Source organism: Zootoca vivipara, chromosome 7 (genome assembly GCF_965207765.1).
Source record: "Zootoca vivipara chromosome 7, rZooViv2.hap1.1, whole genome shotgun sequence".
NCBI classification, from domain to species: Eukaryota; Metazoa; Chordata; class Lepidosauria; order Squamata; family Lacertidae; genus Zootoca; species Zootoca vivipara.
In genome coordinates, this window is record NC_142590.1 from 13,027,153 (window position 1) to 13,044,627 (window position 17,475).

The following is a 17,475-nucleotide window of genomic DNA, read 5'->3' on the forward strand; positions in this document are numbered from 1 at the left end:
AGGGCTTTCATATCTATTGCAGAGAGATCCAACTCAGTGCCCATTTTTAAATGAATTGACCTAATTTGTATTTCCCAAAATGAGAAGCAAACTGAAACATAGCCAGCCTTCAAAATTCACACTTCTGATTTCTCAGTGCCATTCTCCAGTCAAGCAATGGGTCCACAAATGCACATACGAGTGTAAACTGTGCATATAAATGGAGATCTTGGTGAGAATGACATGCAAAGTTGAATACCAGTTCCTGAGAATCACAGGTAGGGAGAGTGTGTTGTACACATGTCCTCCTTGTGGGTTTCTGATGGGCATCTGGTTGACCACTTTGAGAACAGGATGTTGGAGCAGATGAGCCATGTATTATGTTCTCATGATAGCAATGTAGGCACTAGGCAAGCCTTTCTAGGGATAGCATTCCATAAGTTGGGCAACACCCCGGTTACCCCAACTCGCTACAAAGATGACTAATAGGCAGATTCATGTTAGAGCAAGCAATCTTTCTAGTGCCCAGGTCCCCAAGCTGCCTACCCCAGATGTGTAAAAATGGAGAGTTGTCTTCAACTAACTTTTACTCAGAGTTGACACACTGAAGTTAATGACCATGGCTAGCTTAGGCCAATTAATTTCAATGGCTCTGCTCAGAGCAAAAGTTTGTCAAATACAACCCAAAGAATCCTTTTCAGATTTGAAAACTCAGAACCTCATGAAAAACACATGATCTATATGACCTGTTCACCAGCTATGGTTGTCTCGCGGCAAATATGGGTTAAGGCTTATCTCTGGCCACCATTCACTTTTCAAACAAGGGTCTAGGAATGACAAAAGGAAGTGTCATTTGATTAAGAGGGGCTGGAAAATATTAGTCACAAAATCCTGGCCTTGTCTAACAATGGATGCAAACGTTCATGCAGAAGTTAAATCATCTTCAGTCACTTTGGTTGATCAGTAAAGATCTCCTGAGAGAGACAGGACAAACATCCTCTTATCAAAGGTTAATTGAAGGCTAACGGAACATTCTTTTTTTAAAACACACACACACACAAACTGCACACTTAACCACAAGCAAAGTTTGCATGTAAACTCACGAGAACTTCTGCCATATGCAGCATTATTTGCTGTGACACTCCAGCAGTAGAAGAAAAGAACTGGGTGCTTTAAGAAAAAGCAAGAGGAACGCTTTAATAGAGGGGTCTTCAGGAACATCCCTCCATTCTGAGTCCTGCTTTTGCCACCACCAGAAGAAACCTCATTAAAAACAGCAAGAAGTTTGCACCCGTCAAATTTCAAATAGAAGCAAATCATTTCCTCCGCAACCACAACCAATAAAACCCCCAAACCCTGGAGGATATTGTGGTGAGTACACAATCTCTCAGCACTGGCACCCCATTTGTTGAGCACCTGCCATTTGGCAGTCTAGCCGGTGCCTATCTTGGCTATTTTCTGACACCAGTTGAGGACCAATCATCTCATTCGGTCTGAATAGGGTTTCGAGAATTTTGGAAGGAATTGAAGGATGTGTTAATGATATGCTTCAATTGTGTTTTATTGTTAGGCTGTATTTTATGTTGGTATACGCCCTGGGATCTCCCATGATGGGGGGTGGAAAATAAATCCTATGAATAAATAACATTAAATAAAAACCTGCCTATCTTTCTTAGGCAGAGGGAGGTTTGGTTTTATGGGTTTTTGTTTTGTTTTGTTTAAAAAAGGAGCAAGTGTTCAAGATTTCTAAACCTACTTCCTTCACAAACCAGTTAATTGATACCTGCAAACATCCGTTCCATAAAAATATCCATGCAAATATCTATCTCCAGGTAGTAATCATTACTTAATGGAGGTCAGCCTAAAACTTTAAGTGTCAATTCTGTATAATGGGAATGAAACATCCATGCCCTTTTTAAAAAGTTGTGGAGTTCTTTCTCCTTGTCCTCAGCTAACAAATATATTATAGGCTCACCTGCATCTAATAAAGATATACTGTAGAAAAGGTTAGTTCTTTTTCTCTTCTTTCTTTTCTAGTTGTGGGAAGGCACACAAAATAGATTTCTTCTCAGGTGTGTGGGTCAATGGAGAAGATAAGGTTTGAAATCTCAAAGATGTAATCTGGGCAGCTTCCAACTAAATATTAAAATACAGAAATCCATCAAACATTAAAAGCTTCCCTAAACAGGGCTGCCTTGAGATGCCTTCTAAAGCTCTGGTAGTTGTTGTTCTCTTTGACCTCTAGTGGGAGGGCATTCCACAGGGTGGGTGCCACTACCGAGAAGGCCCTCTGCCTGCTTCCCTGTAACTTGGCTTCTCGTAGCGAGGGAACCGCCAGAAGGCCCTCGGCGCTGGACCTCAGTGTCCGGGCAGAACAATGGGGGAGGAGACGCTCCTTCAGGTATACTGGACCGAGGCCGTTCAAATGCATGTGAATGTCACAAGGCTCATTCAGCTGAATTAGTGAAAATTACATACAAAAATCCATTATATTAAGGGAAATTGTTTGAAAAAATGTGCATGTTGAATATAATTGCAAAGAAAAAATCTGTATGGTGTGAAAATATGGCCAACTGAACTCAATATTGGAAAAATCAGCAACTAAGAGAACCAGAAATTAACCAATTGATACATCCCTAGTCTAAGGCCAACCTGCTATGCTTTATATACCATCCTACTTCTCACTAATGGAAATGGCCAAAGGACAGAAGACAAAATGTCAAGAAAAATCAGATGAAGGTAGCAAAATCTCTTGGGATCGTGGAATTTCACTCCTGTCTAAGTTGCCACTAAATTCCACCATCAATATGGCTGCCTTGGATTTGCTTCATGCTGCGGCAGGGGTGCCAACCTGAGTAAAATAGGGGGGAAGGTAAGCCCCACATATTTGATCAAATGATACAGTGTGCGCACACTCCATTTGAATGGGATCTCAAATATTTTATTGTGGGGGCTGAATCCCCCATGACCCCCAGGAGTTCCTATAAACTGGGGTTAAATTCTCCTGGAAGACCCAACCTAACCCTTGTGGGAACTCTAAACTGTGATGCAAAACCAAACAGATTGCCTTCAGGCCTTTATCATCAAAAAGCCTTGCCTGGAAAAAAGGAAAGGTGGAAGCAGGGCATACCTTTCACAGTGCACAAATGAGCCCTTTGTTCTCCCGGTACCTAGAGTCATAGATATTTGCTTAACACCTTTGTGTTTGTTCCGGGAGCTTTATGTTCCAGGAGCCAAGTGGTCTGTCTTTAAGGTGGAGAGTTCTTCATACACTGTGCGAGAAAGAAATATGTTCCACTCACTTCAGCATGAAGTCTGATTTCACCTGAATCCTCCAGAGCGCCAGGTGAAAACAAAAACAAAATGGCTACCAAGCACAGTTGAGAGCATAGGATTGGGCATCTAAGTGCTCCCCTCCTTCTGTGAAGCATTATTCTCAGGCACCTTGGACGTGACAGGTCTCATTTTATCCCTGCCATTGGTGCCTTCATTCGTGCTCTCTTGAAAAAGGAGCAAAGATATCTCCTCACAGTGAAGCAAAGAAAGAATGCACAGTGGCAATTAACTGCTTCTCTGGAGTCTGGCAGGCCTGCCTGGAAGAGTTTAGAGTACAGTACTCCAGCACTAGGAGAAGGGGACGACAGAGGACGAGATGGTTGGACAGTGTTCTCGAAGCTACGAACATGAGTTTGACCAAACTGCGGGAGGCAGTGCAAGACAGGAGTGCCTGGCGTGCTCTGGTCCATGGGGTCATGAAGAGTCGGACACGACTAAACAACTAAACGACTAAACAACAACAAACCCAAATTTTTAAAGGAGGGCCAGCCCAATACATTTTGTGGCACGAGGGAGTTGGCACAAGGGATGTGGTGGTGGTGGTGATTCAATTCAGTTCACATTTAAAACTGGACCTACCTAATTTGCACATTGTTGTTGTTGTTGTTGTCAGAATCTAAAACCATGTTTGCATGCTTAGTAGGCATCTCAAGGAGCATTTTATCCAAGGATAGCTGACTGACCCATTGACCCATCATTCTCCCACTTTTAGTCTGATCCTCTGATAAAATTATCTGCAGCAGGGACAGGGTGAGAGCATTGTAGGTATAGTCCACGAGGGGGCAGTGGAATTGTTGGTTCCTCCTATTGCTTCTGCAGAAGGAAGGATGCCTCCCCGCATTCACAGGTCTAATGTAAAACAAAACAAAGAGGGGAGCAACATTTTTAGGCATGCCTTTAGATATTGTGGGTCATAATCAAGCTACGGATAATCACAAATAAGTTCCCCTGAAAACTTTCAGACATAAATACTTTGCAGGTGACTCATTCCACTGGGTTCAATGGGACTCAGGTACAACTAACTTTAACTGTACTGGGGGTGGTAGTCTATATACTAACAAACAAATTTGTTCTCTGAGAGTTGATCTTCATGTAGTCAAACAGCAATACCTGAAGAGCGAGGAAGGGAAAAGTGGGAGGAAGCAGGATGGAATATCCTGGACAAAGACCTGGATGGATGGATAGATCACTGACTGCATCAATAATATGAGACTGTCTCAATAGCATTTTCTTCTAAAACCTGATTATAATGCGGCAATAGATCTGCACCAACTAAGCAGCTTTCGTTTGAGAGGGAGATGCAACTCTCTGCTTTTAGTTAGTGCTATCAGGAAGGAAGGCATCCACCGACCTCTGGGTATTGCCATACAGTATTTGTATCTTTTGCTTTCAGAAGATAGAGGATTTATCCCATTATCTGTCTGTAATATGCCTTGCCTGGGCAATTATTTTTGGCGCAGGTTGTAGAAGAGGAGCCGCTGTGAAAACATGTTATCGTTTTGATTGGGAAATTGCCTTTACAAAGTAGTTCTGTTGACACTGGCAGTGCCAAAGATTAGAAATAAATTTGCAACACAAAATATAAATGTGTTGTGTGGAGAATGTCATCTAGCAGTTTATACACCAATGACAAGATTTTATTGTGAGTTTGCCCACTTTATGTTGGGTGTTTCAGCTATGGCTTATATATAAAAAATGAGCAAGTATTACCACATCTAGACAAGGAAAACGGATTTATTGAGAAATGCTCCATTTTAACAAGGTGCAAGAAAATCCATAACTGAACAGATTCTTAATATGGGCGTTTTATGAAGAACTTGTAGATAACAGTATGTCAAATAACAGTGGGGGGGAAATTATGCTCAAAGAGAAAAAGGGTTTCTTTGAACCTTTAATGTTCCTAAGAGAAATAAAGATTTCTTGGAAACTTTATATTGCAAGATTCCACTAATATATTGTTGGATAAAAATGAAGATGCGTTAAGATGTCTCCATCTGAAAGTAATTTTTAATTGATTTTGTATGTTTTCATATTCTTAAGCATTGAATAAAGACTTTCAACATGAAGAATAAGCCATACTCATGCCCTAAAAATGTACCTGGCTGAGTTTTATGCATTAGCACTACAGTTGTCAATGTGCATGGTGCTTTTCAGAGTATTGTACCTCAGAGTACTAGTCACGTCTACAGAATGGAAGATGACAGTATCCCCAAGGATACAGGGAGCTGGCTTCAGGCACCAGGCCCATTAGTAGACAAACTCTGCCAACAAAGATGTCTGCAAACATAACATGAAGACTGGCAATGTCAACGCCATTGTGTGGGAATCCCTTCCCTAAAACTGGAATGGGGGGAATGGTAAATGTAATAACACAAGTTACAGGTAGGTAGCCGTGTTGGTCTGACATAGTCGAAACAAAATAAAAAAAATTCCTTCCAGCAGCACCTTAAAGACCAAGTTTTTTTTTATTTTGGTATGAGCTTTCATGTGCATGCACACTTCTTCAGATACACTGAAATAGAAGTCCCCAGACGCTTATATGTAGAGAAAGGGTGGGGAGGGGTATGGGTGATTGAATGACTGATAGCTGTTGATGACTGTAAACGGCTGCAAATGGTCTTGCATGAAAAAGCAAAGGGTGAGATGGCGGAAGATCGCTTTATCATGTATAATGAGATAAGAATCCAACGTCTCTGTTCAAACCAGGTCTCTCCATGGTTTTAAGCTTGGTGATAAGTTGCAATTCAGCAACTTCTCTTTCTAGTCTATTTCTGAAATTCTTTTGTAGTAAGACAGCTACTTTGAGATCTTGTATAGAATGTCCTGGGAGAGTGAAGTGTTCTCCTACTGGTTTCTCTGTCTTGTAATTCTTGATGTCAGATTTATGTCCATTTATCCTTTGGCGTAGGGTTTGGGCTGTTTGCCCAATATAGAGAGCTGAAGGGCACTGTTGGCATTTGATGGCATACACAATGTTAGAGGATTAGCAATTAAATAGTCCTGAGATGGTATGTTGGATGTAATAACACAGAATGGATCAAGTGCTTACGTATACCTATTTTATTCAACTAGGATAATGAGTCCTGGCATCTGTTGGCTTTGCAACATCTTCAGAGATGGCACAAATGGAATCGCTTCAAAGTAAGTGCAATCTGGGGGGGAGCACATTGATAGAACATAGAGAACAATAGCTGTTCTGATTTTTGTTAGTCTCTTCTACTTTTAAATTCCATTGATTTCAAAGAGAGTTGTAAGCATCCCATTGAAATGATCAAGATTTTGGGAAGTAGCATCTTTGTGATCCTATGCTAAAAAAAACTACTTTGGGGGGAGTATGTGTGTGTGATTTTTTAAGAAAAATACTCTGCTCATTATTATTTCATTTATTTATTAAATGAAAAAAAAGGGCCAACAATGTAAACTTAGACATGTCTGCTTGGCAGTAAGCGGCTAAACGATTGCTGCCCTATAAATCTTCCTAAAATTAGCTGTGACTTTGAAACCAATGGGGGGAAAACAGTCAAACCTAATATAAGTCACATTGTTACATTCACAATTGACTTGTCACAGCTATTACAAAGTAATTTATCTTTTTTTAAAAAAGAATTTTATTACATTTTCAAATAAACCACATTCAACAAGAACAAAACAATGAACAAACACACCAACAACAAACACATCAACAAACAACAAAAACAAAATTTCTCATTTTACATTCTATTCAGCTATTTTACTTCTTTTTGCTCTGCCGAGCTTTAACTTCCCTCCCTCCCCTCACTTGGTTTTCTTATCCATTCTTATCTTGCAGTTCCTTTTAACCCACCTACTTAAAGTCAATTCGTAGGATTTATTTCAGTCCTGCAAGTGTCTTTAAACTTCTACAGTTTTTCTCCATATAGTCCACAAATTTACTCCATTCCTTTTCGAACTTTGCCTCTCCCTGGTTTCGGATCCCGCAGGTCAACTTCGCTGATTCCACATAGTCAATCATTTTCGTCTGCCACTCCTCAATCGTCGGTATCTCCTGTGTTTTCCATTTTTGGGCTAATAAAGTCCTACCCGCGGTTGTAGCATACATAAATAATTTTTGATATCCTTTTACAATCTCATCTCCTATGAGTCCTAATAGAAAAGCCTCCGGTTTTTTGGGAAAGGTGTATCTAAAAATCTTTTTCAATTCATTATATATCATTTCCCAAAATCTTTTGACTTTTTCGCATGTCCACCACATACGATAAAATTCACCCTCTTTATCCTTACATTTCCAGCATACTTTACTACTCATTCTATACATCTTAGCGAATTTTACTGGTGTTAAATACTATATTACAAAGTAACTTATCAATAGAAATACAGGAGCGATTATTGCAGTAATACATGCTATCAAAACAAGATACAGTTTCCAAGGCCAACAGGAAATTGATGTCTGGAAACAGCTTGCAGAGGCGGTGAAAGTCTCAGACCAGACCTGCCAGGATGTCTCTGCAGGACTCATGAGACCTGCTGCTTTGCCTGCACAGCTTTAACCTTGCTGCCACCCTGCCCACGGAGGAAAGCCATGGCGCCCCACCACATGGGCTGCTACTGCTGCATGGGAACACAGCACTATCCTGCGGCAGAGAATAATAATTGGCAGCAGGAGAAACCAAGGTGAACACTTGGTGAGCTGCCACCACTGCCCCTAGTGTTGCAACACTTGAAACTTCTATATTAATTTCAACCTGCAAGAATAAGTAATGCAGCAATCTCTGGTTGTATTGGAGTGGATTGGAGTGATTATTCTGTGATATTATGGCAGTGGACAAAGCTGTATGGTAACTTTTGAATAAATGGGGGGTTTATTTTGGGGGGGAGGTTAAGTTTCCTTTTCAGACACATCAAAATCTCAATTGCTGCACCTTTTCCTTTGCAAATTTTGTCCCCGGTTCCTTCTGGTCGAGCATCAGCAAATTCACAGAATGATCACTCCAATCCTCTATTGAAACTTTAAAGAGATTTAAGTGTTAACATCACCGTTCACAAGGTTATTCAAAGCGATGTGTGCGCCAAAACTGTTCCTTTTATATTTGAGAAAGGCAATCAGAGATTGTTGCATTACTTATTCTTGCAAGTTAAAATTAATTTAGAAGTTTCAAGTGTTTTGCAACATTGTTGAGCATGTGTGAGCGTTTGTAAGTTTGAGCTTGGAGAAACTGCATTCAAAATATAAAAGAAAAGTAAAATGTCATCAGAAATTTATAGCAGAAACTAATCTATATAAAAGTGTGTCCTCAGCAGCTGCAAGCACACATGGGCAAGCACACATGGGCGTAATCAGGATTTTGGTTAGAGGGGCAGGCCCTTTGTTAGGGAGGCAGAACCTCAGTTTGCTATGTATTGTTATTGATTGTTATTGTTTTTTGTTGATTTAGGGGGGGCAGCTGCCCCTCCCTGCCCCCTGGCTACGCCCATGCAAGCACATCTCCTATTCCAAACTCTCAAGGGAGATTTTCATCTAATTTCATAACTTTTAGGTCAGAGGTGGATTTAGGGCAGCGTGACTGGTTCAACTGCACTGGGCACCAAGCTGAGGGGGCACCACAGGTTGTCGTAACCATGACATATGAGCCGAATGGAAGGCAAGAGGTGGGGAGGGATGCCATACCAGGCACCACTGAAATTTGAAACACCCAAGAGCACCGCTGCTTTTACCAGCCTTGCTAGCCAATTTACCCACATTCTGCCTGACAAAGGAAGTTCCCCGCCACTACAAGTCCACTAGTAAATATAATACTGTGCCTAGGGTGGTGCAAAATAGCAGGTGAAGGACTGGAGCAAAGTCACATGACATGGATCTTTGCTGCTGTTTTATATATCATAGAATTGTAGAATTGGAAAGCACCATGAAATGCAGGAATCTTTTGTTCAACGTGGGGCTCAAACCCACAACCCTGGGATTAAGAGTCTCACGCTCTACCGATTGAGCTATCCCAGGTTGCAAAAACAGTAGGAGGAGTGTGGTGGTTCAAGGCACCAACCAACCAAAGAATAGAATGTATTTTTATCAGAGGGGGAATCTTCTTATTGCTAACACACACAGAAACGACCCAGACACTTTGCTAGGGTAAGCTAAAAATGCCCTAAGGCAAATAACAGTGATGGTTATAAATCACCAATGCTGTAAAATCCTGCAAACAGCTGTTGTGCAAGGCAGGTTTATGAATCTTTTGTTTGGGTTGAGTCTACAAAGGCCAATTTTGCTTTTAATCAAGAATGGATTAGGAATGAACTTTGTAATAATTAAGTGGCTTTGGTAAGCATGTGGAACTGATGTCAGGCCAAATGGGGATGAAGAAAGTTGTAGTCTAACTTTTAGGTGGTCCAGGATGGCTAATCCATTTTGTTTATTTAATACAAGATCTTCCAAATTGGGGATGCAGGAGAAATTCATTTCAGTTCACATTTAATGGTGAACCTACCTAATGTATACTTTCTGAAACAAAATGCAAGCCTCAGCATAGTCTACCTTCAAAATTCACGCTTCTCAGAATTATGCAGTGCTCCAGCCCAGTAACATGCAGAAAAATGCATACATTAATTTGAAAAAATAACATGCAAACATGCATCAAATGGGGAGAATTTGCTTGCAAAAATGCATATTTACTTAAAAGTAACATAAACATACAAAAATGCACTGTAGGGGGAAATTGCTTTGCAAACTTATAGTAGGGAAATTTCATACAAAAAAATGTATAGGAGAAAAAAGTTTATTAGGAAAAATTCACAAAAATGACAAATTTGTCCATCTGTAGCTGCAATCCTACACGCATTTATCTGGGATTAAGCATCAGAACTCTGGGAACTCAAGCCGAGGAATAATGGGGAAAAGAATAGCATGGTTGAAGTCCAGTTTCCTTTTAGATGGCACAACACTTCACATTTTGAACTAACCAGTTCAAAACAAAATAGATCCTTAAGACCCTCATTTTTCAGGTAGGGGTTCCACAACTTGCATGGCAAGAGAATTACCTCTTCTACAGAACGATTAAAGGTGCACAAGGCCCTTTTTTTTTCCTAGCTGGCTGCTGTAATTATTTGCTATTCTAAACACATGGTTTTCATTTCCCTTATTTCTCACAGAGTAAGTCTGGAGGAAGTGCTGCAGTGGTCTCAGTCTTTTGAAAAACTAATGGCTACTAAATGTGAGTTATCATGTGATTTTTAACCAGAACTCTAAGTAAGTGTGGGGATCTGTTTGTGTCTCGGTGTGTAAATTATGTACCCTGAAGGCTAGTGCATATAACTGACAAAAACTCAAATATTCTGTGAGGTGGGTGCAGACTAGAGGTTGGTCTGCTTTTCAAATTGGACTAACCTAGCTGATGTTCTTGGGCTTCCTTGTAGATTTCAGCACTTCTCTGGATTTTGCAATGCAATTTTGGTTCACAAACTGTGCACAACACCCCACCTCCCATGCTTACATAAAAATGCACACAAAATGTCCATTTTAAAGGAAAGCATATGGGATAATGTATGTCTGCATTAAAAATGCATATTTTATTAATCATTTCCGAGGAAGCATTGAGAAGCCATTTCAGAATATATATATATATTTAAAAACCTGCATTTAAAAAATTGCACATGTAAAAACAATTTTAAAAGCATGAACGCCTTTCCTGCAAAGTGCAGTGATCATTTGGCTATATAAGGGCTGACATGATCATGTAGATATTTGGGTCCCAAGCTATACTGTATAGGACTTTGTACATCAGTACTACATCTTGAACTTAGCCTGGTAATTAACTGACCACCAGTGCAGTCCTTTCAGCAGTGTAACATGGTACTGATAGTCCGCAACAGCATGGCCCCCAAAAAGAGAATTTTGGGGCTCCGTGATCTTGCACATGTCAAATGACTCCATGAGAGCATGGCTGAGAAGATGTGCGTCCCAGTTTTGGCACGCAACACATTGGAGGGTACGCATTGTTACCACTCAGAGTGACCCCACCTGATTTTCAGATGGGCCTATTGTCTACAAAACCTACCTGAAGACTGAATACAGCGATGAGAACATTGAATTCTGGTTTGCTTGTGAAAAGTATAAGAAGATTGTATCGCAGAGGAAAAGAATGTCGGTGGCACAGAAACTTTTCAAGGAATATATACAGCCTCAGGCTCCGAGGGAGGTAAGTTAATGATCTGGGCAGGAATACAGAAAGTCTGTTTTGGGTTCGGCGCTTGTTATCTATGTAAATTAAACAGTGAAGTCTCCAAAAATTATTGTGTAATAATCTCAGGTATCTCTTCAGACAATTGAAAGCTAAAGATGGGGAGCTTGTTTTGTTTTATTTTTCTTATATCTATATCCTACTTTTCTTCTATCACAGAACCCAAAGTGATTCCCAGATAGTCAACACATCCAGGGGATGGTGATCTCTTGAGCCTTCACACCATAACCTGGAATTGTAGTAGCACAGGCAATAAATTTATGCCTCCTTTGCATACTCAGTAGTCTTGTTATAATGGGGAAACATTAACTTCTCAGAGACTCCTCCCGCTCTTAAATCTTCCATGCCATTCTCTAAATTTCAGGCACAGAAACCCACGTAACAGAACTTCACACTAAAGGTGTGCTCATACCAGCCCGTTTCCCAGGATATCTCTTGAGAATGTCCATCTTCCATGAAATCCAAGGGAGGATCATTGTTTGGTGCTCTTTTTCTGAGCTTGGGGCAGGAGAAGAGGAGCTTACAAGGTATAAACCAGGCTTCCTCAACCTCGGCCCTCCAGGTGTTTTTGGCCTACAACTCCCATGATCCCTAGCTAGCAGGACCAGTGGTCAGGGATGGCAGGAATTGTGGTCTCAAAACATCTGGAGGGCCGAGGTTGAGGAAGCCTAGTATAAACAATGGAATAGTGGAAACAGCCACATCAACTAGTTCCAGCCTTTCACTTGAAATGAGACCTGCCTAACTGGCAGATTGGCAATATCACATTGCCAATGAAGAGCATTCCAGATGCTCAAGAAACAAGCAGAACACACTGAGATCCTTGTTCATGAGTGTTCCACTGCTGCTTTGGATGTGCATCCACATGTGCACAGATCTTAGAAACAGCCAGCCAAAAACATTTTGCAGCCTGCAGTGACAATAGTGCCCCCCCAATTCCATGTATAAAACCCAACTGGGCTAGTGAATGGTTGGTTGGCATCTGTCTGCCTCAGGAGACAATGGAGGAATATGCCTATGGGGGCACTTTGTTGGCAGGTTGTACCGCCTTCTGTGGCAGTGAAATATACTCAGAGTCGAGTGTTGATTTCATGCTCTTTATTTCAGCTCATGGCAAACAGGGAGTGAGTCTTCCCAAAAACCTCTGACTATATATACATTATTTACACAATGGGTCTCACGTGACTGGCTGATTCAACTCCCCTCCTGGAGCCTGATTGGGCTGCTGCTGCAGGCCAATCAGGTTGCTGATTCACTTCTTCCTGGAGCCTGATTGGGCTGCTCCTGCAAACCAATCAGGTTGCTGCCTTCTAGGATCCTACTTGCCTATTTCAGGGGTCAGCAAACTTTTTCAGTAGGGGGCCGGTCCACTGTCCCTCAGACCTTGTGGGGGGCCGGACTATATTTTGGGGAAAAAATATGAACGAATTCCCATGCCCCACAAATAACCTAGAGATGCATTTTAAATAAAAGGACACATTCTACTCATGTAAAAACATGCTGATTCCCAGACCATCCGCGGGCCGGATTTCGAAGGTGATTGGGCCACATCTGGCCCCCGGGCCTTAGTTTGGGGACCCTATTCTAGGATCCAAACCTCAGTACATAACAGTGGCTGTAGAGACCAATGTGAGAGACTCTTACTACATCACTGGTGATAGGATAGTGTATCCCCCACTAAACCTGTTCTTTTGTTTGCGTGTTTAGCTTTTTTGGTATTTTTATTGTAGATCATCTTGAGATGTTTGTGTAGAAGGCAATTCATGAATTAATTAATCATGTACTGTTTTAAAGAGCTCAAACATGGGCTTGAAATATAGGTCACTGCAGTGGCAAAAGTAACAGTAGGGGAACATATTGATGAAATCCTTCAGTGGTGAATATGCCACCTGTGGCTTCATGTTCATGGGAAAGGTCCCGTTTTCCATTAGGATTGGTTTCTTGGAAGGAAAGCCTCATGTCATTGTTACAAGAAAGAAAGAAAGTTGGGGAAGGACAGACTGCTTTCATAATAAGCATATTATGCAAAGCTGACCCAAACATGAAAAATCCATTTCAATTCCAACTGGGTGTCAATACTATATTTACTATCTATCTATATGCCAATAAAGGTGTTGAAGAAGGCATTCTATCTATCTATCTATCTATCTATCTATCATCTATCTATCTATCATCTGTTTGTTTGTTTGTTTTTGCATTAATATCCCACACCTTTCCTCCAAAAAAGCTGAAGGTGCTATACATAGTTCTCCTCACTGTTTTATCCTGACAAAAACCCTCAGAGGCAGTTACTGGCCCAAGGTCACCCAGTGAACTTTGCACCTATGTAAAGATTTGAATTCTGGTCTCCCAGGCCCTAGTCCAACACTCTAACCACTACTCCACATGGTCTCTGCGTGTACTTTCACGGTACAGCACTTTGAGTGCTTCCATCTTCACTTCACAGGCATCTGTTCCTCCTCTGACCATCTCACTTTGTCCTACCTCTTGCCTTATCAAAACTCTTTTGGAAAACCTATTAATTTTGTTGAAAACTACTCTCCTTTTCAGATTAACATGGATAGTCAAGCAAGAGAAGCTGTTATCACAAACATTCAAGAAGCAACACAGTCCTGTTTCAACGAAGCCCAGAAAATTGTTTACATGCACATGGAAAGGGATTCCTACCCAAGGTTTCTAGGTTCAGAAATCTATCGAAATCTTTTCCTTACACTTTCAAGCAGACAGAAACCACTGGTGTCTATGAAAGAGGGAGAATGAGAACTCGGAGGGGGCCATTTTCGTCATCTGTTTTTGAGCCTTATCATAAACAAGAGAAAAACAAGACACTAACGGAACATACATGCAACACAGATAAATCTCATGGGCGTAGGCAGGGGGGCAGGAGGGGGCAGCTGCCCCCCCCCAAGCAAAAAAATAATGTATTTTACAGACCATAACCAGCACTTTTCCCCTCCAAAAACTGTAGTGGAAAGGGCTTTGCTTTAGCCCCGACCACATTCCCACTTGGTGGCCCCTCGCCTCCCATGCCTTGCCCCCCCCCGAATGACCATGGCTTGCCCCCCCCCCTAGTTTTGATCCTGGCTACGCCCCTGATAAATCTTGTCATGTTTTAACTTAGCACAGGTAATATTGAACTGAACCATACAAATCAAATGTAAAAAAAATAATGTCAGTAGCAGCATGATTTGTTTATATTTCAGGGGCGGGGCAGCAACTTTGGAATAATCATAGTCTCTCTGAACAAACCAACCAAATTTCACATTAGCACTTAGTATCAGAGGCACCAGCATGCGAGGGCCATGGGAGGGGGCGGACGTTGCACGCATGATGTCAGTATGTTGGTAGAAGCCAGAGCCAGAGTCAAACACAGTGGCAGTGTGGCTTCAGTAGCTGGCAGCTCCTCTTCCTCTTCCTCTTGCCACTGCCACCACCAGGGGGCTGCTTTGACCCCCCCCCTTCCCCTAAGTGGCAGGAGGAGGAGAAGGAACTCGTCACTGAAGCCATGCTGTGCTTGGCTCCAAGCTCGCTCGGCCCTCTCCTCCCCCTGATTTTTTGGGACATTGGGGGGCAACCCCCTCCCCAAAATATGAGGGGTGGGCAAAAGGGCTCCGCCCCTGTGAGTTGCTTCCCCTGCTTAATACACAGTAGCTGCTGCCCCAATGCTTCAATTTTGGGCCTGGAATGTGTCTGCCCAAGTTTGCTTATATTTTGCAATGAGACAAATTCCAGCTGAAATGATTTTCAAATCCAGGACAAGGCCTTGTTTCGTTTATTCTTCGTCAGCTATAGTTATAGGGAGCAAATTAGGCAAACACAATTGGTACACTTTGACCATGAAACTATAGCTGATGAAGAATAAACAAAACAGGGCCTTGTCCTGGATTTGAAAAATCATTTCAACTGGAATTTGTCTCTTTACCTTAAGCTAAAAACAGTTTAAAGAATTCATAATTAACCTCCTTCCTGGCCCGAGTTCTTGGAACCTTTTCATTTGATTTCCTGATTGCACCAAGAACTCCAATTTCTACTATATTTTGCAATGGCCACTCACCTAGCTAGAGTTTGAGAGGACTCTTGTGGGGGACTAAACTTTGGGAGAGTCAGGAGATGGATGTGGATTTCATGAGGGTAGAGGGCCAGCAGCATGTGACACCTCTGTTAAACATCTACACCAGGCTTCCTCAAACTCGGCCCTCCAGATGTTTTGGGACTACAATTCCCATCATCCCTGACCTCTGGTCCTGCTAGCTAGGGATCATGTGGGTTGTAGGCCAAAATATCTGGAGGGCCGCAGTTTGGCGATGCCTGATCTACACTGACTGCCCATATGCTACTAGTCCAGGTCCAAGGCTCTTGCATTGAGATGCATAGCCCTGATCAACTTGGGTCCAGGATACCTTAAGGACCTTCTGAGCCCTTACATTCTAGCCCAAATACTAAGATAATCTGGAGCAGGCATTCCCAAACTGTGGCACTCCAGATGTTTTGGCCTACAACTCCCATGATCCCTAGCTAACAAGACCAGTGGTCAGGGATGATAGGGATTGTAGTCCAAAACATCTGGAGCGCCGAAGTTTGGGGATGCCTGATCTGGAGGGCTGTTATTTCTCCCCCATGTTACAGAGTCCCAGGTGACTCAACCAGAAGTGATGATTGGTCCCATTCTGTGGAAAGCTCTTCCAGCAGAGTATCCTCACTGTTGACTTTCATCTCTATGACAACAGGTTCTGCAGGTGCTTAATTTTTTTATTGTGTACCCAGTCATTTTTATTATTGTTCTGTACTGCTTTGAAGGGTCTTTTATGTTTTTATATTGCTGTACACTGCCCTGATATTTTATGAGAGGTTGGTATATAAATGCTTTTATAAATAAAACATAAGCAAATAAGGTTTCCCCTCTACCTTTCTGCCATATTTCAAGCACTAATTCACTCACTGCCATATGTTTATATTGAGACAAGCAGAGATGTCTGACAATTGACAGGGGAGAAATACCTGGAAGTGCCACAAAGGTATTTCTTCCTTATTTAATGGCACTGCCTTCTCAGGAGTATCATAGGTGAAAGGTGTATTGAGGCAAAGTGCCACGAAAGAGTTTCTGAATGTGCCTGGGGTAAATAGTGATTAATACTGAACCAAGGGAAATATTTCCTCAAGGAGAATGGAATGGAACGGAACAGCAACACCACAAATATGTGTAGGTATATAAAGGAGTGAACATCAAAAACCCATGCTGATAACAAAGAAAGAATGGCGATTAAAATGGACTTAGCTGAGATGGCAAAATGGACATGTCTGATCAGAGAAAAGTCATTGTTAACATTTGTTAACGATTGGAAACCTATCATAGGATTGTTCCATGAAAAAGAAAAAGAAATAATGATATTTGGATTTGAGAATTGAAGATAATGTTTGCTTATAGAAAGTGGTTTTGTTGGGTGAATATTGGTTTTATATAGCACACAGAAGAAGAATGGGAAGTTCTTTACTTTCTGAATCTTATTTTTCTATCTTTCTCCTTTAACGTCTTTTCTCTTGTAAACTCTTTTTTCATTATTTCTTTTTTCTTTCTCTATCCCTTCCCCCCCCACACACACCTTTTTATTTGTTTATTGTATCTAGATAAAAGTCTTAATTGGGTAAAAAAGGGGGAAAGATATTAAGTTTTGCATTTTTCTCTATAAACCTTTTTTTTAGAAAAAAGAAAACTCATTTCACTTAGTTACGGTTGGACAATCATATACAGTACGTCAAGATTCTTAGGGTTACTAGAGGTCTTAAGCAAGCTAGTTTTCAATAGTATCTGGCAAAATAATGCCACAATTGCTGCCACGGGAATCGCCAATCCATATCCACTTCCCCTTTTTACAGTGAAGAAAACCTCAAGAGTTTCTTTCTAGTGAAACACCATTCTGAAGCATGAATGAAGAACCCGCAATCCTCTAGATCA

The 17,475-nt window shown here is 41.4% G+C and overlaps 1 protein-coding gene across 1 annotated transcript; it reads left to right on the forward strand.

The window, feature by feature from the left end:
* Positions 1–1,087: 1,087 nt before the first annotated feature.
* Positions 1,088–16,413, forward strand: RGS13 (regulator of G protein signaling 13). The gene is made up of 5 exons (XM_035123647.3): positions 1,088–1,350; positions 6,388–6,456; positions 10,435–10,496; positions 11,314–11,480; positions 14,073–16,413. Exons 2-5 carry the CDS (start codon positions 6,392–6,394, stop codon positions 14,280–14,282), a joined length of 504 nt encoding a protein of 167 aa, XP_034979538.1. The 5' UTR covers positions 1,088–1,350; positions 6,388–6,391; the 3' UTR covers positions 14,283–16,413.
* The last annotated feature ends 1,062 nt before the right edge of the window (positions 16,414–17,475 follow it).

Bases quoted from the DNA above. Each gene is read 5' to 3' on its own strand.
- RGS13 (XM_035123647.3), top strand. From the start codon at position 6,392: ATGAGTCCTGGCATCTGTTGGCTTTGCAACATCTTCAGAGATGGCACA. The intron at 6,457-10,434 runs GTAAGTGCAATC...TATTTCTCACAG, and splicing joins ACAAATGGAATCGCTTCAAA to AGTAAGTCTGGAGGAAGTGC. The intron at 11,481-14,072 runs GTAAGTTAATGA...TCTCCTTTTCAG, and splicing joins AGCCTCAGGCTCCGAGGGAG to ATTAACATGGATAGTCAAGC.